The 27406-nt window shown below is 37.9% G+C and overlaps 3 protein-coding genes across 5 annotated transcripts; all 3 read right to left on the bottom strand.

The window, feature by feature from the left end:
- Positions 1–437: 437 nt before the first annotated feature.
- LOC135619460 (protein PHYTOCHROME-DEPENDENT LATE-FLOWERING-like) lies at positions 438–11389 on the bottom strand. Of its 3 annotated transcripts, none has more exons than XM_065121475.1 (12): positions 11001–11389; positions 10396–10441; positions 10247–10314; positions 10041–10118; positions 8532–8612; positions 4772–4930; positions 4591–4689; positions 3281–4518; positions 2632–2852; positions 2410–2522; positions 2282–2320; positions 438–2186 (listed from the first exon to the last, which is right to left on the bottom strand). In XM_065121475.1, the coding sequence occupies exons 1-12, from the start codon at positions 11139–11141 to the stop codon at positions 795–797; spliced, it is 3675 nt and encodes a 1224-aa protein (XP_064977547.1). In that variant the 5' UTR covers positions 11142–11389; the 3' UTR covers positions 438–794. The 3 variants fall into 3 exon arrangements, with proteins under 3 accessions (XP_064977547.1, XP_064977548.1, XP_064977549.1); XM_065121476.1 differs by having other exon boundaries at positions 10247–10311; XM_065121477.1 differs by lacking the exons at positions 10041–10118; positions 10247–10314; positions 10396–10441; positions 11001–11389 and adding an exon at positions 8289–8345 and having other exon boundaries at positions 8532–8609.
- Positions 11390–12240: 851 nt separating this feature from the next.
- On the bottom strand, positions 12241–17581 carry LOC135619459 (uncharacterized). The gene is made up of 5 exons (XM_065121474.1): positions 17053–17581; positions 15163–15315; positions 14945–15086; positions 14617–14858; positions 12241–12816 (listed from the first exon to the last, which is right to left on the bottom strand). The coding sequence occupies exons 1-5, from the start codon at positions 17491–17493 to the stop codon at positions 12610–12612; spliced, it is 1185 nt and encodes a 394-aa protein (XP_064977546.1). The 5' UTR covers positions 17494–17581; the 3' UTR covers positions 12241–12609.
- Positions 17582–18221: 640 nt separating this feature from the next.
- Positions 18222–21942, bottom strand: LOC135618213 (DNA repair protein RAD51 homolog). Its single transcript, XM_065119077.1, has 9 exons — positions 21753–21942; positions 20434–20578; positions 20215–20325; positions 20001–20092; positions 19527–19621; positions 19333–19446; positions 19000–19129; positions 18767–18888; positions 18222–18688 (listed from the first exon to the last, which is right to left on the bottom strand). Exons 1-9 carry the CDS (start codon positions 21846–21848, stop codon positions 18565–18567), a joined length of 1029 nt encoding a protein of 342 aa, XP_064975149.1. The 5' UTR covers positions 21849–21942; the 3' UTR covers positions 18222–18564.
- Between the last annotated feature and the right edge of the window lie 5464 nt (positions 21943–27406).

Genomic DNA, 27406 nt, shown 5'->3' with positions numbered 1-27406 from the left:
ATTATGTATCATGTCACATATATTGTCATCACCAACGTGATTTATTTGTAACACACCTGAGCAAAGTTTCTGCCCTGCCCGTCTATCACTTCCGCCGGTGAGCTGACAGGCTAGAAAGCTGATGTCAGCACATTCCACATTCTAATTGCTTGATTAATGACGACAATAGACAACAAATAAAGGCACCAGTTGATCCTCCCTTTCCACCAACTATAGCAGACAAGTTCTCAATTGGTTCACTTACCACTGCCATCAGATGCTTGAAGATACCATCTGGCTCTGATGTTTCGACTGCTCAAAGAGCATGAAGCATAACACGGTTAAAATTGCTCTTTTAGAACATTAGCAACAAGAAAAAGTTTTGCACATCAGCCAACCACAGGAAGTACATTCTTCATGTGCATTCTTATCCCATGAACAAATGAAGGTTTTGCAGCTCTACCTAATGCATTCCCACAAATCAGTTGATTGATTGCAAGAATGACATTATCTTTGCTTACAAATATAAAAGAATGTCATAAAACATACTTAAATGTACACACATTGAATAACAAATCAGAGTTTCACATCCTATAAAATTTGTGCCATGACTTGAAAGATTATTTACATGCAGTTTGAAGAGGTTGCAACCTACTATCCAAAGTGCTGAGTTAACCACTGATCGAACCCCACATCCGTTCTCACAAAGATTATGCCTGGACTGAAGGTTGAGGTTGAGTCAATTAATCATGAAGGTCATCAATCCATGCATACTCCCATTTGTGCCAACTGAAATATGGCTGGCTGAACCAGCTTTATTTACACCTTGAAGCTGATCCATGGGGGGAGCTTGTGATGCTACCAACAGACCCATGCGTTTGCGAGCTCAACTGGGGGCTAGCAGGTCCAGCCACTGGATTACCACTGTTATTAGTAGGCTGAAATGCACCAGAGCTTAACTGCTGGGGACTCATTGCAGTCTGTTGGCTCAGTTGTTGAGGGCTGATATGCTGATGCTGCATCACCATCACTGATGGGGAACCCACCATTGGCGGAGAGCCAACCTGTGGCTGTTGCAATGGAGAGCTTACTTGTTGCATTTGGTGCTGCTGCTGTTGCTGTAATTGTTGGTGCTGAAGCTGCTGCTGAGGATTTAGGTAAAAATTCGCTCCAGATAATTTAGGAGGACCCATAGGCAGCATTGCATTCAGTTGTAAAGAGCTCAAATTTGCTCGGTTAAGTGCACCCAGCACAGGCAGGCCTGCTGAGCTGGGAAGCATCTGGTTGGTATTTCCTGGTATACCAGCAATCCCAGACTGACCATATGGCCCTGCTCTATTTTGCTGTGCCATCCTCAGCTTTATTGCCACTGCAGCAGTAGCAGCTTGAGCATGTGAAAGAGAACTTGGACGAAGACCTGGACTGAAATTGGACGCAGATGCAAGGTTCATCTCGTGAGGACTAATGTTGCCTGAGCCCGAAATAGACCCTGTAGGGGAAGATACACCATGTGGGCCACCAATGCCTAAGACATTGCTCAGACCAAGACTCATCACATTGTTTCCCACATTTCCCATGCTAATATTTTGATTAATCCCCAACATCACCTTCCTTGAAATCTGTGGCTGCTGTTGCTGTCCTGCCTGCTGCTGCAGCATCTGTAGCTGCAATGGTGATGGCTTTACCATCTGATTAGTGCTCATTGGCAGATTTGATGTCTGATTCATTATCTGAGAGAGTGGATTCGTAGTGAGCGGTGGAGAGGATGTGTGAACATGAGTGAATGGAAGTTTTTGTTGTTGTTGCAACCGTGATTGTGTGGTGGGCTGCAGCTGCTGTTGTTGCCATGGTGGTTGTTGCTGCTGCTGTTGAAACAAATATTGATCAACTTGCTGCATCCTGGTCGGTATAGCAGTCCCTGGAATATAACCTTGTGATATCCCCAATGCCTGGCTGTTGTTTACAGATGTCAGCATCCTTGCATGGTTGGAAGGGTTCTGGGAAACATTCATAGGCACCATGCCATTGGCCATAGCTGGGGCAGCTACTTGCAGTGGCTGACCAGTAGCTAATTCTGGTTGTTTCATTTGAGATGCAGTGTTATCTAGTAACATTCCTGAAACTGGGGCCAATTTGTTTGGAGCAACCATGCGGATTGGTATTGGTCGTATTTGATCATCAGTTTTCTGATATCCATCACGCTCCATCTGAATAATATGAAACACATAAAGGGAGTTCAAACAGGGTCAATTGACTAGACAATTAGATATTTCGACCTGTAAATCTTGCTTGAAATACTTACCAGTAGACCAAACTGTGCTGCAAGCAGATCTGCATGGTGCTGATAAAAATACCAATATATGAGATCAGAAAATAATTCAATCCAAATATGCTAAAATTGGTAGTAGGGTTCAGTGAAAAGGAACTCACATTTGTGGGTAATGTCAGTTGGTAATCGTGAATAACAGAATCATCCATAAATCCATACTGCATTGATACTGTGCCATCAAAGGGCTTCTCAGTCATTAACAACCTCGTAGGGACTGGAAAGAAGGAAGAGTTGCATATCAGCGGACTAATAACCCAGTTGTCAACTAACAATGTTTTACAGGTTTATATCTTTCAGGGAAAAAAGCTTTAAGCAGGGTTAACCTTGATACATCTCTTCATTGCGCATGAAGCTCATTGATCTGGCCTTACAGGTAGTAGTTGACCCACCAATTAGAGACCTCGACATGGGTTTTGTGTGGTCTGTGTAGTCCTCACAATTGAATGAATCAGAGAGATAAAATGCAAGTTGCTGAGTAGAATACTGTACTGTTTCCCTTGCAGAATAATGATCAACTTTGTTCTTCTTGACATTGAGTTGGTGTCTGATACCAAAACAAAAAGATTAGCAATGACCAGCTTGCTGACATTGATAGTTTTACCCATTCATGTAAACCAAAATGTTCTAAAATGATGCTGTTCCTAAAATTTACAATTATAGAATATGCTGACAAGAACTAGCACATCGAGAGATGGAGAATGTTTACACTTATGCATCAGTCACTTCCCAAGTGACAAACTATAATCATCATTATATGTTTGATGATTCTCAGTGTGCTCAATAAATTCTCTCCTCTCTATCTACAATATACATCTATACAAGGAACAAAGAAACAATACAGACTGCAGAGGTCAAAGAGAACCATATATTAAATAGGATGCTGCGGTAGAATGCTATAAAAAAGCAATTTTTCACTAGAAAAAGCAGGAAGACAACTATTGCATAAACAATCACTACAGATTATAAACATACCTCTGGGCCACCACACCAATTTTCACAAATCGCTCAAGAATGACTTGATCTCCCATAGGAGCAGCTGCAGTTGATGGGCTGTTAGCAGCTAGTGGCACATTCATATTACTAACACTGGCATTAGTGATTGCTGTTAACTTATCCTTTTGCACACCCAAAACAGAAACAGTTCTAACACCACTGAACTGTCCAGCTAAAGAACCAGATGAGATCTCCCCCAATTTTGAGGACATCGGTGACTGTACCATAGGCCCAGAAGGGACTCGTGGACTGGGCACTGATATCCTTCTTTGATGCACATCGTCCTTTACAATGTCCTCGGTTATTGGTCGGCCATTCTGCCACTCTACAGCAGTTGGAGGATGGTTTCTCATAGATGAGTGCTGTCGCAAATGCTGTGCTCGTAACTGCTGCAGATCAAGAACACTGTTATCTGAGTCCAGTGTCGGCAGAGCCTCTTTAGGCCTCTCAGTCTCTTGCCTGTCTAAATGTTCTTCATTAGCACCATATCTCAAACCTTGTTGATTGAAGAAAGGTGCTCCAGGTTCATTATTAGGTACATTATTCATCACAGACAAAGTATGTCTTTGACCACCCCAAGTAGAAGAGTGCTGAATTCCCTTTATGTCTGGATGTGAATGTGGAAGTTGGTTTTTCCATTGCATATCTGTGCCAGTAAGGCCAACCAATGGAGGCCCTGTTTGCTGTTGCTGCTGGATGTCATCTAGTCTTACTGGTGTCTGCTTTGGTCTCTTCATGGCCGCTAAAGGTGTCAACTGGGCATCTGGGTTCTCCCTCTTCAAAGAACTAGCAGAGTTACTGCCAGCTGTGTCAGCATAAGAGCTTATCATGTTCTGAGCCAAGGAAATTTTTGCATTAACTCCAGAAAAGTTGCTTGGAAGTCCAGCTGCACGATCCTCTGCAATAGCAGATGAGTTGATAGCTGGTTGAAGCTTGAACTCGGAATGCAGAGGCAAAGTTTGTCTGGTGGCTTCATGTCCAACATTGTTACGTCTGAAGGATGGAACCCCACTTGATCCATGTTGCATGGAAATATTCTCATAAACTTGTTGAAGTGATGCATTGCACACTGAAGTTCCCGCACCTCCCTGTCCACAGTTAGGATTCCCAGGTTTCCTATCAGTGCAAATACTTTTCCCAAGGTTTTGGTTATTGGCTGTAACAGTCACCTCAGCAATTTGCTGCAGTTTCCTCTTTCTTCCAAAACTAAGATTCAGCTGCAAAAAATTATTGAGAATAGATAATGGATGTGTTTCATTGCTAAAGTAATTTAAGGAAATTCAAAATACCTTGGTAGCACTAGGGTCTTTACAAAGCCTATCCAACATTGGTGTAGGGTCTAAACAAAGACGCGGTTGCAGAACTTTGAGAATACGTGCCTCCACTTCCTGTGAAACAAAATCATATCTATCAATTCACAGCTCAGTAGTAAGAATGTTCTCTTAGGTGATACCAAAGAGGAATGCCCACCATTAGGTCACTGTAGGTCCAAGAATCATCAGCTATAAAAGGCATGTCCTTAATGACATTTTCCAGTGACATCCTTAACCGCACTTTACGTAAAACTGGCATGACAAAGGATGTGGTAGCAGTTCCTTGTTCAGATATGTGATCTCTATAATCCCGTACCTGCATAAAGGAATAACTGTCTTAGCACAAATCAGGAAGAAACAGTTAAAAATAATTTAATCATAGGGCATGTTTGGCATCAACTATTTTTGTTGATTTACTTCTCTAGAGAATAAAACAGGAAACAACTCATTGGTGGTCATGTTTACGCTTGTCGTTCTTCAAAAGCACATTAAAAAGTTTGGAAAATTGGGAAGAATGACTTTCTTATAAGTTACAAAACAGAAGATATTCCATCCATATTGGGTAATTGTTCATTAAATGACTCATCTGTTTTGATGGGTTGTAGTAAGTTGCATGACAATATGGAGTTTGATTAGCTCAGCTATAATTCCTAATTAGGTTTAGTCATAATTCCACAAATTTATCTCAGCCATGAACTACTCACTGGATGGCCATGTACCATACAGATGCAGTATTGTCAAAGACACAAGGGGCCAAAAGGTACTACGATTCCAAACTCTCACCAATGTTAATATATAATTAGGAATAACGATGATCATTAAATAAAAATTACACAATAAATGAGTTTCATATCATTTCATATTCGAAAGATTACCACTAAAACATCAAATTACACAAGATTATCCATCTATAAAGAATTAAAGAACTCACTGGTTAACCACTATTAACGAGTTACCCATTATAATAAAAAGTTAGCATCACTGTTATCAACAATATTTAACTATTATTGACAAGAGTTAACAGTGAGAACAAAAAATTAACAGCGAAGCTATACCGATAGAGTGTAGAGGCGACAGAGAAGAGGGGTGCCATGATGGAAAGGAAAGGTGCAGTGGAATCCAGTTGAGCCCAAAGGTGGTGGAGTCTAAAGCTGTCTCTATGACGCATACGTTCTAGTGCTATCTCTATGGTGATGTTCCTCAATTGGTTGTCGCACACGATGAGAGGACGTTGCCAATGATTGACAGGAGGGGTCCTATTTTTTAGGAAGGAGGGGTGGTTGGGGCTACCATGCACCAAAGGGAAGGTACCGCATGAGGTGCTCTGGATGCATGGTGACAGAGGAATGATGACAGCGGAAAGTCAAACACCAAAGAGGGGGTGTTGTCAAGCTCAACAAAGGGATGACAGTAAAGAGTATGCAACACCAGAGAGAAAGAAAGAGAGGTCGTGCGAGTAAAATTGATGACTCATGCGATGAGAAGGTTGGAGTGGTGGCCTCGTGCTTGGTTGAGGCCAGCATAGTTGCAGGGAGGGTGTCGCTGGCCATGGTCGATTGAGGGGCCATGGTTGCGAGGAGGTCATCGTTGGCTACGAAGAAAACATTAGGGCTCGCAATTGAAAGCATGCAAGCCCTAATCAATTAGTTCTTAGAAGATTGAGCTAAATCAATTGACTTAGTCAGGTTGAAATCACATGGTCAAGTTCGAGCATCTTAGTTTGATCTATATCAATTAACTCGATAAGGCTCAAATCAAATTGGAATTGACCTAGGCCAACCTAGGTGAGTACCTGAGCTGCTTAGCGCCCAGGCCCTAGCGCTTGCCTATGTGTCCCGACTCCAATCGCTCGCCCAAGAGTTGATTCGAGGTGCTTAGGCCTCGCGTTGCCTAAACACCTAGGTGACAACCGAGCACCTTTTGAGTTTTGATAACACTGTACAAAAGTCATTGTTTTTCACATGGTTCGCATTACCGATCCGTACCAGTGTACCGACCAACTATCGGTACGGTACGTATTGAGTTGTACCAAACGTAACAATGCATGGTGCACTACGGTGTGCCGATGTACCGCCCATACCAGTCCTCTATCGGATCGGTATGTACCGCCCATATCGAGCGGTATATTTCGGTACATCAAACCTTGGTTTTTCATTCAACTCACCATTTATATAATTATACTATGAAATTATGCAAGTCTAGGTTCCACAAGGTTAGCAAGATCAAAGCAATAAGATAAGAGTCACTTTAATGGTAGGTCAAGCAACCGATCATATATACATTACTACTTTAGTTTCATATTTTACCTAACATTGAAATATAGGTTTTGTTGTTCTAAAAATTAAAAAGAGTGGGGGAGCCAAATAATAATAATAATAATAATAATAATAATAATAATAATAATAATAATAATAATAATAATAATAATAAAATTGATAAAAAAAGATGACAACATACAGAAAAGAAAAATAACAGAATATTTGGAGGCACAAATCAGTAGCTTTAAACCAAGAACAACTGGTCACTACTTCTAGACCAATAAATACAAAAGAAAGTTCACAAGAAAAGAAACCTGTGTGTGGAGATATTCAAACAATTGACTTCCAGATGATGAGATATTTTGAGTACAAAAACGTTATACTAATTTGTCATAATGTGTATGCTCAAAATAGGTGTTTGTTCTATTGTCTTGTTGCTTGAATGTGCCATTAAGATGCTGTCTATAGCAAAGCTTGTCATTTTCCTTCCTTCTGCAGTCCTCCTAAGTTTAGGTAATTTGGAAAACTATGCTGTGCAAACTGAAACCAGTAACAAAGAGCTTCATCCCCAACAGGTTCTTTTCTTTCTTTTAAGTGTGTCCTCTGATGATAACTTTAACTTGCCTAGGGGTTGAGTACCACAGAGAGATGATGTCAGGATGACACCAGTCATATAAACTCTACCATATCTTCCATGAAATTGTTCAGATCTTAAACTATAGCTGACACATTATTGTTCGGAAAAGTAGAAGATGGTCAAAAAATGGTTTTCTGTCTAGTTTCCAACTTTAGAAATATATCACTTACAAAGACATTATTGTTACATGTAAAACTGAATGGATGGATCCATGTCATCCTTATGATATTATAAGTCAATTCAAAATACAGCAACTGCCAACATAACAAGACAATTAAGTAAATTGTGTTCCTTTATATATGAAAGTTAGTCTCATACATTGTTGTAAACTTGTAATAATAAAGCTCATCTTAATAAACTGATTTTAGTTCATTTGTCATTTGAAAAACTTTGGAAGTGTTTAACCCAATAGTTTTCATTCAAATAAATGACTGATTACAGGCTACAGCTGAACCATCTAGCATGCAGAACTGATTAATTTGGCAATGGAAAATGAGCAAAATGACAAAAAAAACACATAGTAAATAGTAATTAACCAAAAAATAAGATAGGGTGTGAATGAGCCAGTCAGTGCCCTTGAGTACATGAAATTGAGGACTATGTTCTCAAACAAACTACTTGGTCTATCACTTCATCAACCAAAATGAAAACAACAATGAACCTAGTTATATAATCTTAAGTCTTAATATAGGAGATACAACATAGCAAACATAAGACAATTATAGGGAAAACAACCAAATTCTTGGAAAAACAACAAAAACCAATGAGGCAGTCAGTACCCTTGAGTACATGAATCTGAGGAACACGTCTTCAAACAAACTTAACTTGATCCATCACTTCGTCAAACCAGAACAAAAACAAGAATAATGAGTCTAGATGATAATCTTAAATCTTAATATAACAGACACCTAGCAAACACCAGGCAACTATAAGGAAAATAATAAACTTCATTAAAGAACAACAAAATCCTGTAAATTTGAAGTATCAGCATGAGTGGTTCAGCAGTGTGAAGTATAGCTGACCTGGCAGACAATGGCCCCATCAAAGTACTTGGTAGGTATATCATCAAGAATATCTCCCGGTAACCACCCTGACTCAATTGCCTCCAAGATGTGATGAACAATTAAAAAAAAAATTAGAGTCGAAGTGAATCAAGATGAAAGAGGATATGAGAATATTTACTTCTCTGACATCTTATACAAAGCAGATAAGGAAGAACAAACTTAAAACTTAAGTGAAATTGGTTGCACCATTATCATAGAAATACAAAGAAATCTTGTGCTGAATATAATATAAAATACAGAAGCTTCAATTTTTTACATTTTCTCTTGTCACTATTATGTTAGTTAGAGGAGGGAGAGTGTTGACTGTGAGAGAGCTCCGAAATTATGTTCCAACAAAATGACACTAAAAATTAAAAGTAAAAAAAGAAATGAGCTCATGATTTGTTAATAAAGAAATTAATTCTTGAGGAATTAAATTAGAAAGAAAAAGTGTTGCAGCATTTTGTGCAAATAATCAAACCAGCATAAATTTTCCACATATATGCACGCCTGTGGTATGTATGAAATATTAATAATTTGCACAGCCTAAAACTGAATACTCGAGGTCATTTGTGTCTATAGAAATGACCCACACCAATTTCCAGGACTGTACAATTTTTAAAACTCACAGAAACTAGAACTAGAGATTCAGGCTTTGGATCATTCAAACAATTTATCAGCTTATATAGTTAAATGCAAGACAATATCTCTCACTACTTGGTCCAGGCCGAGCCAAGGTAACCTAATTTCTTTTGTGCAAGCAAAGAATGGTCCAACCTCAAAGCAGAAGATTGCAAAACTGAAAATCTCACATCAATGCAATATTGATTTGGTCACTTCTTAATGGGATTTGACATTTCATCCAGACCGGTAGTGGTACATAATAGTCCGAATGTGAACCGGTATGTGGACTGTCTCTGCTAGGGCAGTCCAGTCCAACCCATTAAAAAGGAAAAGAAAATAAAAACATTTTTCCTAGTCAATTAGCACGATTTTGCCACTGGCACTGGACACCACGTAACTCCCTGCTGCCCGCCATTCACCGCCCACTACTTGTGTGCACCATCAACAGGTATGCTTCTTCTCCTCTTCTTCCTCCTCCTTCCTCTTCGTCCTTCCTCCTCCTCTCCTGCCACCATTCCTTCCTCTTCTCCTTCAATTTTTTCCTCTTTGAAACACTAGTACGTACTAGTATACTATGTGCCAATTCATTGGTACCAACAGGTACATACAAATCCGACCAATGGGTCCGGTACCCAAAACGACATTCCTTCCTTCTTAATACATTTTTCAGTACCTAGTTGAAATATTTGCTCAGCCGACTGTGACATATGAGTCGAGGCCAACAGCTACTAAGCTCACAAAAGATTTTGGTTTTATTGGTACCAGGGCTGCCCATAGTAAAAATTCACTTGATCAAAAGTGAACTAAATGTAAAGACAATTAGAACCTCATAAACAACTTCATATTTGCAGAGTTCATACTTACAGAAAAAAGTGTCTCCGATGCCTTATCATATGGATGCAATGGCTTAACATCTTGAACCAGAGTCTGGCAATTCTCTATCTGACATATTGAAATTATGTTAGGATAATAACGACTGTAATAAATGAATCTGTTGTAAATAATCGGACAAATGGCAAATATTAACACATTAAGATCCAGAAGATGTGTAATTCATAATTTCAACAAACCTCGGTTGGTTTCCCGATGGAGTATCCCTGTGGATAAAGGTTCAAGGTAAAAGAAACCTCATGCTCTGCTACAGTATTGAAACAAAGAAGGATGTAACTCACTAGAGCTGAATTTTGTGTTGATGATTTGCAACAATAATCACAGTTACCTGGAAATACGTCACCGGTGTCATTTGCAGCCTCGGTATCATCAACCTACGGGATAAGATATTTTAGGCAAAGGAAGAAAAGACCTAATATTTCTTTCCATCATACAATAGTAATTCTGAAAAGATCTACACGATCACCAAAACACAAAATTCAATAGAACATTAGGAGAATTTCTCTCCAGATAACAGAAAAAGAACAACTGATAGCCAGAACAGAGTAAGGGAATAAGTAGTTTTTGCATGCACACACGAAGTGTACGCCAGACCAGAAAGTCGTCGTATATAAAAATGCAACTCAAACAACTCGTGATACCATCCAACAAAACAACAAATTTCGACCATGTTGGATGCCAGATACTATCCGGTTCAAAGTGCTCTAGGTCAGAACCAGAAAACTTCCTAAAGAATTTCAAAATTCCAAGCGATTACCAAACGCAAATCACAAAAAACAGCAAACTTCACGACAAACAGCATCCAAAAACCTATCTTTCTCCAATAATGCCCTCCAAAGCAAATCAAGAATTAAAGAATCACCCAATCTTCGCCAGAAATAAGAGAATGATCAAAAGACACCGGCCAAAGCGCAAAAGAACAAAGAGACGAACCTCGCGCTTCGACCCAGCTCCGACGAGAACGCCAGAGCTCTCCTTGGATTCCTCGCCGGATGGGCCGGTCTCCTCTTGCACCAAGATCGGCTTCGGCCGGAACCGCTTCCCGGACTTCGATAGTCTGAAGGATATACCCATCTCCCTCCTCCTCCTCCTCCTCTGCCACCAGCGGTCCCTTCCTTACCGGGCCACGGATCTCCACTCCGAGCAGAAGGCAGCGATCGGAAAACCTCAATGAACCCTCTCTCAAAGAGCACCACTTGGTTGAAGTCAATCAAGACTTTTGGTTCTCCTCCTCCTCCTCCTCCTCCTCATGTAAACCTTCTTCCCTTTGCCTCTGCCTTTGCCCCTCTGCCTTCGCCTTTCCCTCCCTCGGGATGTCGTCTCCAAATAGTATCAGAAAACACGGAAACGACGAAAGAGCGCGTGCGATATATATATATTTATTTATTTATTTATTTATTTATTTATTTATTTATTTATTTATATTTATTTTTATATTTATATTTATATAATATATGTGATATATGATGTGGCATTGACATGGAGTAGGAAATGGCTACTATTTGGCAGAGATGTGATACCAATGTATCAAAAAACCTATTAAGACTTGCCTTTTGTTATCATGCATTGTATTTTAATCACCAGAATTTTTAGAGATAATCTAATTTTTATTATTTATATAATATATTCTTTTAATATTATCCTCAAATACCTGAAATAGTCTTCCCCTCTCATGCGTCCCTTGGATTCTTGATGATTGGATCATTTAATGGGGACTTGATGTGGTAATCGAGATTTCCCAGGGGGTCTGATCTTGAACAAATCTGCATGGAATTAATTCATCTCATGTCCTTGGAATACGATCTAAAAGTCATGTTCTTTTATGCACCTTTATTTTTGTTATCTCATGGATACAATATCTCTACGAATCCATAGTATCACACTTTTAATTCATTATCATCATCATCCCTTCTCTTCCACATGTATTAGATCCTCATAGAACACACTTGGCATCAATTGTATTTTTGGTAATAGAGGAACCTAAAGTCTAAGAAAGAACTCAATGATAAGGAAATAGATCCCAAAAAGTTGGTGGATCTTATTTATTTCTGTAGGAACCAATAGCATATTTGAGGATGAAATAAAAAGCATGGGGCACAGTTCCATGAATCCTGGAATCTTTACCAATTTGGCAATGTAATTTTGTGTTGCACAATACCATTAACACAATTCATACTCCATTCCTCCATGATATTTCATAAAAGATGGAAAAGTTTTCATCCACTGCACTACGTTTCTCAACAGAAATAAAAACAATTCAATGATTGAACCACAAAATCAGACGATACTCCCCTCACTTGGGAAGAGCATATAGCAGTTCTAAAATTACAATCCTAATGAACAAGTAGTTCGATAAAACAAGGGGATGACTGCATAGATTTTACACCCTGAGCATATAGCGGGGTATGAGACATTCCTAATGAACAAGTAGTTTGATAAAACAAGGGGATGACTGCATAGATTTGCTCTCTTTTCTTCAGCAGCTTGAAATACTATGCTTAAGGTAATCAATCTCACAAGCAGTAAGTAATTGCTCCAAAGTTCAGAGGTAGAGTTGAATAAGCTCATCACTCACAACGGAAGGTGTAAGAACACCGAGATCAGTGAAAAGCAGCGTGAGGTACTGAGGTGGGGTGTAATCCCTCGCAGATGTTTCAACCTCAACCCCTGATGGGATGGGAACACCAAAGTCTATCGGGTGAAGTGCAGGTTCCAGGTCCTTCTGGTCCAATGGATATAGGCGCGCAAACTGCAATCATCACAACAGCAAAGCACAAATTCACTAATTCTTTTGACACCTTTCATGAAAGGCAGGTTCTGGTTTAACTTCAACAACAAATGAAAAAGAACACAACCATGCATCTCGTGTGGAAAATAAACCTGACGAAACAAAATACCAAACATTAAAAATCTTCAGAAAGGTAATCTATGCTGTCCGGGGAATTGAAAGAAAGCTAGACATTACATTTTTTACTTTCCAAAAAAATCCAGTCATTGTATAATCGCCAGATTTAATAGACATGGATCCTTATTTCATGTGGTTTAGCATTACAGAAGTGTCATTTCATTTTAACTCCTTTGTCAGTACAAACAGAACTTGGTAGATACCCCCCTTACACTCTAAAGCTAACTGATGCTTTCATACCCTGTAAACTAGTAGGTTTGACAAATCTAATTTTATATTCAATTAGAGAAGAATAAAAGTACAATTAGCAACAACAACAATAAAATTGTAAATCCCAATTATTTGGAGTTGTCTACATGGTTCTTTTGCCATCATCGAAATATGAACAAAGTCTTTATTTATAATTTCTAGTAAGATTTTTTTCAGTTTTTCTATGTTTCTCATACCATTAATATTAATTATTTCATCACTTTGAACTACCGCATTCATAGGTTTCCTCATCATATAGCCATACCATTTTAAACAATTCTATCTCATCTTAAACTCTAAATTCCACACATCAATCTCAACATTCTAATCTCAGTAATAAAAAATTTTTGTATATGTTATTTTTTAATCTCACAACTGTCTTATAAATTTTTTTTAATCATAAAGGTATACAAAAAAAACCCCTGACGCCCCTTCTCAGTTTAACCATCCTGTTTTATAATTAACAACAGCGGAAGACAAATGGAGTTATGGGGCTTAAACCTTTTAGAGTAAACCAACTTCCACTAGGTGTGTGTCATAATTTTCTTCACTAAATTATACTCCCTTTACACCCTTCATTTGTACCACAAAATAAAAAGGGTGATCGGCGCCTTAGTTCAACATTATAAGTTCAATATAGACTTCACAAATGTTTAGAGAAATCAGTAACCACCAGACATTAAATCATGCGAGTAAGAGCATCAAGTTGGCTGTCTCAAAACCATCTTACAAATCTAATTACTTGGACATGAAGAATTGTAACATATCCAATGATCTAGAGGATAAAGGCATAGAAACAACTTTTCCTGTATTCCCTTGTACTAAGCAGGAAAATGACAGCCACAGGTTACACCCTATATGTTGATCACTCCATCATGCAGCAGAAGATGAACATAAATGATTAGATAAATCATCAATTCTTCCTAAATTTTTTATTGAATCATTCAAGTAATGCTATACATTTTATGTACAACATTTTATACTGCTCTGGTAACTCAATGATGAAAAGTAGGGGAAAAAAAGAATTAAAACGTAACACCGAAAAAAGCAGGCTAGGACTAGGTTTTATACTAGACTAGAGCTTTACACATGAAGTTACGATAAAAGGATTTGCTCCCACATAGCCTCACGGTAGACCCTATTCACCATAGCCTCACATTACAAGAATTTAACAAGTAAGCAAGAACATAAGATGTGGTTTCCATTTCTAATTCTGGATGGTTAGCTCTGTCTTGCCTGTATCTGCCATCAAAGTTGGACAAGGTGCAGTTGTTGGCAAAAACATTTTTGTAAGTAAATAAAGATGACAGAAAGCCTATGTTGGGTTCATCTTTGAGTTTGCAAACTACTGGTCATAAAAATTGCAGACATAGTAGATCAAGGTGAAAATTAGACCTTGTAACTTTCAGCAGCTACATAAACAGGTTTGTTCATGCTATGAGCGACTAATGCAGTTTGATATGTTCCCATCATGTTGATGATACCTCCGCTTTCAACAACCCCATCAGCTCCAACAAATACCATGTCAACCTCATCCATTGCATAAGCCACTGCAGAATCAATTAGAAGCTTGACAGGAACACCGAGTGCTGCAAGTTCTTTGGATAATCTAAGGCCTGTCTTGTCAGGTCTGCCCTCTGAAACAGAACAAAAACACCAATTATTTTTGTGGAAGTTAATGGTTCCAAAGAATAGACATAGTTGAGGTGCTTCAGACAAGGACCTGTGCAGAAGATTCTGAAGAGTTTTCTATTTGATGCTGCCAGCTTCAAAACTTCCAATACTACTCTTGAAAAACCATGAACTAAAATTGTGCAACCATCAAATACAAAATCCTGTCCAAGCATTGCAATTGTGCGGCGTGCCTAGCAAAGTTCATGCCAAAGTAAATTACTATGGTGCAAGGATGAAAACAGAAACCAACACATGGTTATCATGTACCTTCATGGAGATCTCTCCAAATTTTTCCCCTCGTTCAATCAACCGAAGCTTTGCAGCATGGAAGTCCTCATATTCCACAGCAGAAGTTCGGGTTACATATCGCATGAACAGATCACAACCGGCTGACAATGATATAGAAGTTGTGTCCCAAGACTAAAATACAAACATGTCGGTTAGGTAAACTTCACAGTCAAATAAAGTGACAACATGCATGAATATTTCTCTGGTTACCTATTGCGAACTGAGAAGATAATAAAGTCTATATTACCAAGTCAGTCAACAACAAAAAGAAACCTAGGGCACGATGTCCATTCATATCTCATTCTAAAGCTGTAACTATTCATCTGTCGCATGCAAAAATTCATTCCTGGTTCACCCACATACCACATATATGTAGAATTAGCTAATCAAATTTCCAACCCAATTAAAGCACTAAACCAGTCCAGATATACTAATCCCTTTTCATTTGCCTGAATTCTTTCTCAGCTACATTTGGATACTTTTTGGACACACAAGAACAAATGGAGGGTAGGGTTTGCCAATTTACTACCACAATCGAACAGCTAAAGAAATATTTAGAGTCCATGAAATATGATGTCAAATGATGGCACAAGAACCTGAAAGAGATCTGGACCAGATCATTGATTATTTCATTAGCTCAGATATAATATCTCTGTCAAATTTTAATCTTACCGGACCAGGTTGCCAGAATCACTTTTGCCATTATTCGCATCGGCAGGTTATTTTGAGATAAAGCTTTCATCCTGATAAGGAAACTACTCTAATATGATCACTAATAGCAAATGTCTTCAACTAATTTTGAGCCAAATCCTGATGGCAAATTTCTTCAAATCAGCTTATGCATATCTCAGAAACTATCATGTTCAATGCCCTCTGGTTACTTGTGTTCTTAATTAACAGAACACGACAACAATTTCTTTACATCCCAAATTTTCTATGACTATCAGACTCCCTACAACAAGGCTTTTCTTCAACGAGATCCAAATATTTGATCCTTCCATCTGCAGCTTACGAATCTTCTTTATACAGCAATTTTTCGCCTTAAAATCCCTTTTGTAAGCGTGCCATGCATTCTCCTTTGGTGCTGAACCATGGTAAACTTATTTGCAACTCATCCATCATCTACTCAAAGATGCTAAAGATTAAACAGACAACAATTCTGGGTTGACAATGTTAACTATTGGGATGAACTCATATTAAGTGGAAATTTAGTTGACCTACTTGTTAGACTAGGGGCCCTAGCTTTTATCAATCTATATGACAGTAACCTGATAAAGGATCAATAAGAAAAAATGGCTTGCAAAGCCATTGAGGTGACAGACATATCATATCCAATAAAAATTTTCACTGAGTGAACTGGGATATGCGGAAGAATATGCTACCGGATGATCCAACGAGATAGAAGGTAAGAATATGCCCCAAATAGAGAGAAAGCGACAACTAAACAGAAGCAAGAAATAGTGAGGTTTTGGATGCTTAAAAACTTTAATCATCATCTAAATTCATGTACAAACATCCATCACTAATTAATTCAGGCCTGTACCCAGTGTAAACAAAAGTAACCAATTCTATTGGAAATCTCAGTAGAATCTCAAAGGTCCAGATAATGCTTATCCCCTCTCAAGCCAAAGTTACGTTCTTTTACAACTAATAAGATATTATTTATGAGTTCCATAATCTATAAAAAAAATTGAATTGGGAATATAAACATAGTAAACAGGCTTCGTGATTACCCCAAAAGGCGAGCGCACTATGGACCAAATCAACCAACTCGACCAAATTCTGTAGCAAAACCCTAAAAAGGGTAGCAAGGTATCGAGAGATGGTTCATAAACTGAAACGAGCAGCTGTGCAATAAAAACCTCTCACCTTTAGCGTGTCGGAGGCCTTCTTGAGCTCGATCTCGAGCTCCATCATGGTGGTAGCCTCGCAGGAGCGGATGACGGCGGCAAGGGCCATGATGGCGGCGACGGCTTCAGCGAGGTCGGGCTTCTTCCGCCAGTAGTTGAACTCGTCGATAACGCTGAAGGGTTTCGAGGCAGAGAGCGAGACGGCGGCAGAGGCGTGCGGCCTCTCCGTCAGGGCGGCATCGTCTTCGCGATCGACGGCGGCCTGGGCCTGGGCGAGCCAGTCGCTGCTGACGATGGCGTGATGCTCCGCCCGCGTCTGGTAGTAGGCGGAGACCCCGTGGTTAGGATTAGGGTTGAGGTCCATGGTGGAGTCGGGAGATGAGGAAGAAGGGGAGGAGAGGGAGGGGTGTTGGTCGCGAAGGCGCTTGTCGAGAAGGAAAGAAGCGGACCGCCCCCACATCTCCTCCCTCTCTCTCTCTCTCTCTCTCTCTCTCTCTCTTTCTCCTCTATACTTGGTTTCCAGTCGTGGAGAGAGAAGAGGAGACGGAGGCAGCAAAAGGTCTCTAAAGATAGCAACCACGACCTCCACTTACTGATGGTGACGACACTTCTGGCGAGTACGTATTGTTATACTGTCTTCTCAATTATGTTGCGGCAGTCATGATGTGATTCTAAGAACCCTTGTGATAAATATTCAACTAGTTAGCATCTGAATTGTCATTTATGTTGGAGAATTGCTAATTGTAAGTTATAAGCTCTAATGTTTTATCTTCGTTGCATGTACCAATAAACAATCGGTCCCGTAACTACAACCCATATCATTCCACACTACTAATGCAAGAGATTATTCCATGCACATAGAATTTTCATCAAAGGTTATTATTCCATGGATCTTAGCATTCCATTGTTTTTATTGTTATGTATATAAGCTTATTGTACAGTAATTTATTTTATCAGAGAATAAAATAAAATTTATTTATAATGATATGAACATATAGTTAGAGAAAATAAAACAATGGGTATAATTAATATGAAAAGATATTAAGGAAAACCTGAAACAGTCTTATTAATTATTAATATTTAACTTAATTAGTATATTTTTCTACATAGTTCGATGATGATAAAGAATTCATATGAAAAGAGTTTGTTGTTGCAGCAGTAAACTGAACCTGTCGTACATGAAGTTTGCACTTGTAGAAGAACACGAACAAGTGGAGCCACTAATAACAAGAAAAGGGCACTGAGACAACATATCTCAAAACAGAGATAGCAAAAAGGAGAATTGAGATGCCCATGCTCAGATTCAAAATTGACGATGTGATAGATATTCATACCCTAGAGTACCATACCTGCATGCTTCCCACATTTACAATCTTGAAGAATCTGTGGCCGTAGGGAAAAAACATATAGGGGATGAAGTTGCTGCTGGTGGGCCGATCAAGCAGAAGAACAGGAATAGATACATGCATTGTACATAGGGTTCTGATGGTTCATCTGAGCATGGACGACAAGATAACTGTTGTTGCACTGGTCAATCTTTTACATCTGTGACACCCTCAGGAGATATCTGAAATCTTGCTTCAGCCTCAGCCAAACATGGGGAACTAATAACTTTGCAAATGCGCTCTTCTCCCCTTCCCTTGCGGAGGGCAAGCCTGGTGCAGCAAAGAGAGAACAAAGATTAAAGCAAGTGAAAGAGATGTGAGAGAGATCAAAGGATGATCTCAAGGGACCTTGTTGTAGAAGCATGTGCCATGATGTTTCCTCCAATGGGTTTGATTTGTGGCCCAGCAAATATTGCAGATCCATCCACTTGTGCAACAACTTGATTCGTAATGACCACAGCTACACCAAACTATAACATCCAGGAAAACACATTTAGGTGTAGGTTTAGAAAAAAGAAGTTATAGTTGCTTTAGCATCTTCGTGTTCTTCTGGTGAAGGATAATGGATTGATAAGCATTACTTCGTCAGCCAACTTCTGAAGGCTCCTAAGAAACTTTGCCAGATGCATTTGCCTCGCTGACAATTCACCTCTTCCGGAAAAATCTGTTCTGTAAAGAGCTGTAGCACTGTCTACTATCATAAGAGCAAACCTAGAAAAGATTGAAGCTCAATCAGTCTTATCTGACAAAGAACAAACTAAGAGTACGATAAAAGAAACTATTTTACAAGATTAACTGCCTAACCTAAACAACTTCAAAGTGAAATAACTAAAGTCTAGGAAATGGGGGAAAATATTGACCAGCAATAGGAATGATCAAGTAACCGAGATGAAAAAGATTTAGAAGGAACATGCCTTGCCTCAACCATCATTGAAGCTGCTTCCAGCAACAATCTTGACTGATGATCAGTATTATATGCTCTAGCATAAGCAACATTTTCCAGAACATCAGCACCATTTAGTCCAAACCTGCAAAATTTGAAGTCCTCGTCTTAAAAGCAGATTTGGTTGTTGGGATGCTATGATTAACCATGAAGTAATTGTAAAACCTCTCTGCAATTTGGAGGAGTCTTTGTGGCCTAAAGGTACCCTCAGCGTCAATGTATAGTGCCTTTCCTTCACCGCCACCTTGATCCAACGGGAGCTAGAAACAAATGTAACTAACCAATTATATGAAATAACATTGAAGTGGAGAAATGATACACCAAAATTTTCTCCAAAAATATATAAGCGCTCTAGAAAGCTCTATTTACCCTAGTTTTGACCATCACTTATGCATTAATTGATGCTTCAACATATGCTAGCGGATTCCAATGTTACCTACCATGCCTGACATATGAGGCATATGTCAGGCACCACAGCAAAAGTGCAAGTTCACATGGATTGATAAAACATGAGTAACTAAACTGAAAAATACATTTCCAACAAATATATACTAACAAAATTTACATAAATTGGTAAAAATATATGACTACACTGGAAATTTCTTATTCAAAAGTAACATAACCATGCAGAGAATATACCTGACAAGTGACACAGAGTGTGTGACACAACTGAGTTTTACCACAGCGGAATTCACCATATATTTCAGTAATAGATCCAGTTTCAATACCTCCTGTGCAATATCCACAACAAATTAAGATAGAATATGATATAAAGTAATAATTATTACCGATATGAGAATTTTAATTTGTTCATGCTATAGAGAAATCCTAGACTTATCAATAGGAAAGTTACCCTCCAAGATCTTATCAAGTTCCCTTGCTCCAGATGTGATCTGAATTATTTCAAGCCGCTGAGCATGAAGTTGGCTTGCGCTGGTAAAGCCAAGTGGTACCAACTTTGAAGCTGTCAAGAATGGATCCCGTAATCAATATTTTTGGGAGATTTAGTCGGTGAATTTTGCAACAGAAATATGCAGTCATAAATCATGCAAGAGTAGATCAAATTACATGCCTGCTTCAATTATCTTGTCAACTTTTGCTTCACTGATCCCTTTAATTTGCAGAAGATCCTTCCTCGGTGAATATACAACAGATTCCACAGTACAGAGCCCAGCATCTTTTAGCTTCTTAACATCTATAGCAGCAATCCCAGATGTCTTCATCACAAAAACACAAGATGAGTCATAAAATCATATAGTGACAGGTAAATGATAGCACCCCACAGGTAAGACATTTAACTCGTAAAGATTGCATCTGCATATACCACAATTTTTCAAATAAACATAGTCGAGTTGAAAAACTACAGGTGCTGCAATGTTTTAGACACAGAGTTTACCAAAAGAAATCTAGACATAGTTCTTGGGAATACAAATTGAATTTGCCCCCACAGATATTTAGGATTTTGTAACTTCTGAAGGTGGCATACCCTGTAACAAGGACATTGCTAAGACTATATTGTAGGGTAAATCACTTTGAATCTGTCATTCTAGTGCTAAATTTCTTTTGCATTAATTCTATCATCAATTAATAATTACAAGCTTTAGTAATTGATGAGTTCAAGACTCAATTTACAATCAAGTGCCACATTAGCCAAATATGTAATCACCATTTCTTGCAACATAATCATGCAAATGACACAAGATATGATATGAGATAGTTTATGAAGTGAAACATTCTAATCATAAAGTTAATAAGACATGATAAAGCATGGCAGTAGCAAAGTATATAATTTGATTTGAGAATAGGCAATACGTTTCAAAGGTATTGGTTGGAATTGACATGTCCTAATCTAGAGTAGGTATACATCGAAGAATCTTGAGCCAGTGTATTCTGAGATTATAGCAGGGGAGAAGATGCAAAGGAGAACTTGTTTTCAGGGTGGTAATAGCAAATTTAGTGGAGTGCTTCCCTGACGCTTCCTTAGCTGCATCTTTTGCCTCTAGTACACCTTTGTCATGCTTAGCCAGATCATAAAGTAACCCGCTGTAAAAACCTTATTTTGTTACCAATCCAATAACCCTAATGGATCAGAAAAGAACCTTATAAAGAACGGAGGAAGGGCAGATAACAAAGCACGAAAAATTCCCTAGATTTCCAGATCCCATCCGTTGGCAAACGACAAGGGAGAAACGTTAAAGACAAGTTCCTGCAGCTTGAATCAAACAATGCCAGCAAAGACTCGATCAACAAGAAACTTGTGCACGCGACAGAGGAATGGATGTTTCAACTCGGATTTGGCGAGTCATGATGTTGAAAATACAAGAAAGCCTCGTTCTTGATACGATCAAAGATTCCAAGAAAAGAGGGGGAAATAATGGGGGTTCCTCATACCTGAAGGTGCTCGATGGGGAAAGGTCCGTGCTGGATGTCCTCGGCCTCATCTTGATCCTCCGCCATCTTCTGGTGCCTCTGCGCCGCCGCCGCCATTGCCGTCCCAGCGAGAGAAGAGGGAGGAGGGACGAGGGATTCGAACAATCCTGGAGGCGCCAAAATCCTGTGTTTTGAGACCTACAGGTGAAAGATTTCCTATGAAGCGTGTAGTGTATATACAAAGCTGAGGCTTCTTCTGGAAGCTACCAGCCCAAGTTATATGGGCTTGCCTCATTTATGGGGCCCGATAGGCGCACCGAAATATTTAATTATACAGGAAAATAATCTGTAGTTACATACAATTACTTCTTTAAATATATATATATATATATAATAATAATATCTCTATTCAGACATCAACTAATAATTTTTAAAAAAATATATAATATGATTTTTATTGCCTTTAGAAGTTGAAAAGCTCATACTCTTAACTTTCCAACTGATGGGCAGATTCAAATGAGGAGTTAATTCAACTTTTTTTTTTTTTCATGACGAAGGAATATATTAAATGGCTTAGTTATCAACTGCGAAACAATAAATTTCATATTTTATTTTATACACTAGTATTTATTTTGATATTTTAAGTTAGAAACCATTCATAATATGATTGTATTTGTAGAAACTCTTTAAGTACTTTTTTAACTCCGGTATCTTTTTGGTTTACCATGTAGCGGTAAGTTTCATCTCTGTATCTTTTAGATATTTCTTTGAGTAGTGAGTCATTTATTTTTAATTATGTATCCTTATTTAGTATCCTTTGGGTGGTGAATTTTTTTATCACTTTATGTTTCTAAATTCGGTGGTGAACTATTTATCGATTTTATGAAAGTATTACCTTAAGTTTGTTTCTCTTAAATCCAAAAAACTTATGCCAGCAAATATAACTATCAACCTTTTAAATTCATTTCCTCATTTTATGCATTAAAGACATTCAATTGATCCAAAATCGATTAAATTTTGATTAAATTATTATAAAAATTACTAATTATAATATTAAATAATTTTAATAAAAACTAATTAAATATATTTTACTATCATAAATATCTTTTAATATTTAATATATATGAAATATAAATATTTGATGTCTAATTTTGAATTAATCAATATTAAATACATTAATCATAATATTAAATATATAAATTATTCTCTAATTAAAGAAAGAGAATTTGATTAAAAAGTTTTTCCTCTTAATCCTCTCATATTAGTCTCGATATAATTCATAAATAGTTGCTTTGTAGAATCTAAGAGAGTGCAAATGTGAGAATAAGAAAAAGATCATTGTTTTGTAGAGTCTAAGAGAGTGCAAATGTGAGAATAAGAAAAAAAATATGAGAAAAAATGAATTTGGGATAATCTAAGAGAATGTGGGAGTGAAATATAGTGAAATAAGGGGGAGGATAGGTTTAAAAATTCATGAGAAAGAGCTCTAATGATCAATTTGACCGTTGGAACACTATAGGTCGGTAACAATCGATTTCGAAATTGATCATTACCGATCCGTGCTAGGTTGTAACAGTCGAAATTTCGATCATTACCATTCGATACAATCCCGTATCGTTCGATATGAGGCTGTATCAAAGTGTTTCACCTAGCAGCGGATGATCCGTATACCAATCTATTGATGGACCAATATATATCACTGATACAAGTGATATCATTAGAAATTTAAAACCTCGCCGGAAAGAGTTAAATTTCATAGGATGTTTGCTTCTATTGAAAACAGTTTGCATGTTGAATTGTTGAATCTGTTGCATGCACATTGTGTGGTCAAAGATCATTAATAAGGTGCAATCTACTGTAGTGCTGAAATGTCATAAAACAAATACTAATCAATTTACTGGAAATGTCGAGCTACCTGCATCAGCATTTGCTTTAAATAGATTCTGCGGAAGGAATGAGCAAGCAGGAACAGTAAATCTGGGAGAAGGAGAAGGATATGAGGCACCTCTCGGGTAGGAAAATATTCCAATTCCTAATCCAAGATAATAATTTGTTTTATTGGCTTATGATAAGATAAAATTTTTTCAACTATACGAAAAAATCATTTTATTCTTCTTCTTCCTAATCTTGTATAAATAGGAGAGGGAGAGGTTAATATATTTAAGTTTTTTCACTTCTTCTTTGATAAAACATCTTCAATAATTATTTTTATCTTCTATTATTTTCATCACATACTTTGATAAACCCTGTATAATATCTCGAAGCTGTTGTGGGCTTGTCCATTTGGCATCAAAGAATATACAGCTTCAGATGGGAGTTTTAGTGGCCATATGAATTCTTTATGATAATGTCAAGGGCTGGTACAGAATTAATATTGAATATATTATCCTTCTGAAAGAAGGAAAAGCACAGGAAGACACCCTTTCGGACTTGCAAATCCAGAAAGCTAGGATTCAAAAAAACTATTAATCCGAGATCAAAAGCAATTTGGAGAAGAATAGTGCAAGCAAAAAACAAGAATTGAAAAGCACAAGTTGATTCATCGTAAAAAGTTGAGCTGGTGTGAGAAAAATCGATTGCTCGATTAATGACTATGGAAGTTAGGTTCATGCAACATCAGTCATTGTAGTGATGTATTTTATGATGGAAACCACCGAGGGCTTCCGGACAACATCAAAATGTGTATCCTCTGGTCAATGAGCTAATTATGATAGAACAGTCTGACATACGCCAGCAGTCACTGGCAAAACCAGAAAGATGGAGCACAGTTTCATTTAGGTGCTGAATTGCCAGGAATATTTCCAATCGCTTTCATCTATCCACATCAATAAAGTGACAAATGGGAGGGAAAAAGTCTCTTGCTTGCATAACATTCTTCCCTTCCCATCCGGTAGCCTCGTCCCACTCAAGCTACTTATCCGGTGAGGCCTGACCATAAGTAAGCAGCCTTTTGGTTTGTTTTCATTCTATCACCAAACAGCATCTCAATGTGTTTTGATAAGAGCCTAAAATCATATCATAATATATATATATATATATATATATATATATATATATATATATATATATATATATATATATATATATATATATATCACTTGAAGTGGATCGATCTCTTACGATTTATCAAAAGATTAAATAATATTTTATTACTTATCGAAAAGAAACATATATATTCATATTTATAGAGTTCCACCTAGAGTCGATCAAGATTTGGACTCTTAATAAATAAATATCAAAGAAACATTATTGGTTTAGACCAACTCAATAAAATATATATTCAAAGCTTAAAAAATAAAGGGATCCTAACAATTTCTCCCCCTTCGAATCAGCCTTGTCCTAAAAGCTGAGCAGCATCAAACTAAACTCTGGGAGCTTCTCTTTCAGCACTTCAGTCATAGGGTATCTGCGGTGCATCACAACCCATTGATCTACTAAGTACGATCTCTACTTTTTTATAGTATAAGCAATATGTCGACCTTTCAGTGTAGTAGTCGTTGTAGTCTTCTGAAGAACCCTCTCCATTCGATGGCTAGTGACAGTTGTGACCTTACTTTCATGTCTTTCCTTTATGATCATATGATTTCCATTAATAAAAAACTTCATGATTAGTTTAGAAAAATTTCAAGAAACATCACCCAAAGTTGATAGTCATTCAATTCTAAGCATCACTTCGAAGTCTTCCAAGGATAGTAAAAAAAAAGTTCATAAGTAACTCTTGACCCTATATAATCAAATTTACCTTTGAACATTTATTATCACAAATTAAAATCTATCCATTAGCGACTTTTACTTCGAATTTATCACAATCTTCAATATGATAAGTTAATCTGTTAACAATCTTACTATCTATAAATTTATTAGTGCTACTAGTATCAATCAAAACTATAATATGTTGATATTCTAAAATTCCTCTAACTTTTATAGTTTGTGAGTTAAAGTAACCGACTAATATATATATTGTATGTATGATAGGTCCAACATCTTCATCAAAATTCATACCTTCATGATCGGAGTCCATATTGTTAGCTTCTGGTTTCTCCCCAATTGGTTCAATCATCATAAATTGCCCTTGTTTACATCGGTGCTCCTTACTCCACTTTTCGTCATAGTGCCAACACAAACCCTTCACTGATTATTCCTTAAGTTCTTCTCGGACTAGTCTTCGGGTGTTAGGGTTTCAGTTGAGAATAAATGTGGCAGGTGGCTTGTTGATCATATATTTATTGTCACTTTTATTTTGATGATTTTTTCTACTGATTTTGTTCTAATGCAAACGTGCAAACAAGATTGCAGTTGCCATAGTGTAGGGTTGGCGAGCTTTGACTTCATACCAAATATCTGAATTAAGTCATTCAATAAATGTTCATACTAGTTGTCATTCGGATCAATCTCTGGCTTAATTTAACAATCATTCAAATATGTTATGATATTCTAGTACTGTATAAATCTAACGAATTTTAGTAAGCTGTCCATCAATATTCTCATATTCAGATGGTCCAAAACGAATGAGAAGTCCTCTCTTGAATTGCTCCCATGAGGGGACCCTATGTTTCATACCAATCATATCATTGGATACATCTAGTTAGATTGAAGCTATTTTTACCTTGGATTCTTTTGGAGTTCTATGAAAATAGAAAAACAAAAAAAAAATTCTACCCTAGAGATCTAACTGGTCGGATCTCCATCTTCCCATCTTGAAAATTTCACCTTCATGTATGGATATCTTGTGTCATGTTCTTAGTTCCTTTTCTTTGTATCTCCATGTCAGTTAAAGTAAGATTTGAGCTTTCATCTTGTTGAAACTTATTAAAGCTCTTCAATAGACTCTTTTTAAATCATTAAGAGTTTTTTGCAACCGGTTTTCAATTCTAATTTTCAAAGCTTCTAATTATGCTTTCACTAAGTTGTCGGTAGCCATTGTATAAGACTGTAGATCTATAATCTCCAACTGTTATTTCTGGTGTTGGGTCAAAGGCATTAGTACTGTACTATTCGGTGCAGCTATTGTGAAGTTTGGCCCAAAGCAACGTTGAGGACATAAGGGAACACGAACCTACCGAGGAAGCGGACGCTGAGAATAATATAAAGGCTTGTTGTGATCGCTACGAGGAGGAAAGGTTGCTGCCCTGTTTTTATCGCTACATGGGGTGAGGCTGCGGGGGCTTGATGGCGACGACGTCGGCGTGGTGTCACGGACAAACTTCTAAACAAGGTGTTTGATGTAATGCTTATATATGTCTGTGTCTGTTGGCATGTTCATGCCTTGTACAGCATGTAAAGGGGCGGCCGAAGGCTTAATAGTCCCATTTTAGTTGGGTTGGTGGCCTCTTTAGGCTTGTAAATAAAGGTAGTGTCATGTGGACACGTGTGAGAGATTTTCGATCTGTAATGGACCATTTTACCCTTTGTTATGCCACTGTTCAGAGCTTGTAAAGTCTGTTTGTAATTTGCATTGTCTATGAAGTGTTTTTCGGACATGTTTGCTTGTGGATCCTGATTGAGGCGTTCTCTTTAACCCGTTCTCTCTTTCGTTGGTCCTAAGAGACAATGGGAGGCTTCGGGGAGGCTGACCTTTGTGGACGAACGCGCAAGGGTGCCGCACGACTTAGGCAAAACCAGCTAAGTCCGTGTCAGTGGGGAGTGATTGAGGGCAGCTATGTGTGTGGTTGTGG

The sequence above is a fragment of the Musa acuminata genome, chromosome BXJ2-8, assembly GCF_036884655.1.
Source record: "Musa acuminata AAA Group cultivar baxijiao chromosome BXJ2-8, Cavendish_Baxijiao_AAA, whole genome shotgun sequence".
Taxonomy (NCBI): domain Eukaryota; kingdom Viridiplantae; phylum Streptophyta; class Magnoliopsida; order Zingiberales; family Musaceae; genus Musa; species Musa acuminata.
This window is presented reverse-complemented; position numbering and strand designations above follow the sequence as displayed.

Excerpts from the sequence above, each read along its gene's own strand:
- LOC135619460 (XM_065121475.1), bottom strand. The coding sequence starts at position 11,141 with ATGGGTATATCCTTCAGACTATCGAAGTCCGGGAAGCGGTTCCGGCCG. Across the intron at positions 10,442-11,000 it reads GAGCTGGGTCGAAGCGCGAG|GTTGATGATACCGAGGCTGC; the intron begins GTTCGTCTCTTT and ends CTTATCCCGTAG. Across the intron at positions 2,321-2,409 it reads AACTGACATTACCCACAAAT|CACCATGCAGATCTGCTTGC; the intron begins GTGAGTTCCTTT and ends TATTTTTATCAG.
- LOC135618213 (XM_065119077.1), bottom strand. The coding sequence starts at position 21,848 with ATGGCGGCGGCGGCGCAGAGGCACCAGAAGATGGCGGAGGATCAAGAT. Across the intron at positions 19,447-19,526 it reads CTCCTCCAAATTGCAGAGAG|GTTTGGACTAAATGGTGCTG; the intron begins GTTTTACAATTA and ends CAAATTTTGCAG. Across the intron at positions 18,889-18,999 it reads TTCAGAAGTTGGCTGACGAA|TTTGGTGTAGCTGTGGTCAT; the intron begins GTAATGCTTATC and ends TGGATGTTATAG.
- LOC135619459 (XM_065121474.1), bottom strand. The coding sequence starts at position 17,493 with ATGTGGGGGCGGTCCGCTTCTTTCCTTCTCGACAAGCGCCTTCGCGAC. Across the intron at positions 14,859-14,944 it reads CTTCAGAATCTTCTGCACAG|AGGGCAGACCTGACAAGACA; the intron begins GTCCTTGTCTGA and ends GTTCTGTTTCAG. Across the intron at positions 12,817-14,616 it reads TAGCTGCTGAAAGTTACAAG|TTTGCGCGCCTATATCCATT; the intron begins GTCTAATTTTCA and ends TGATGATTGCAG.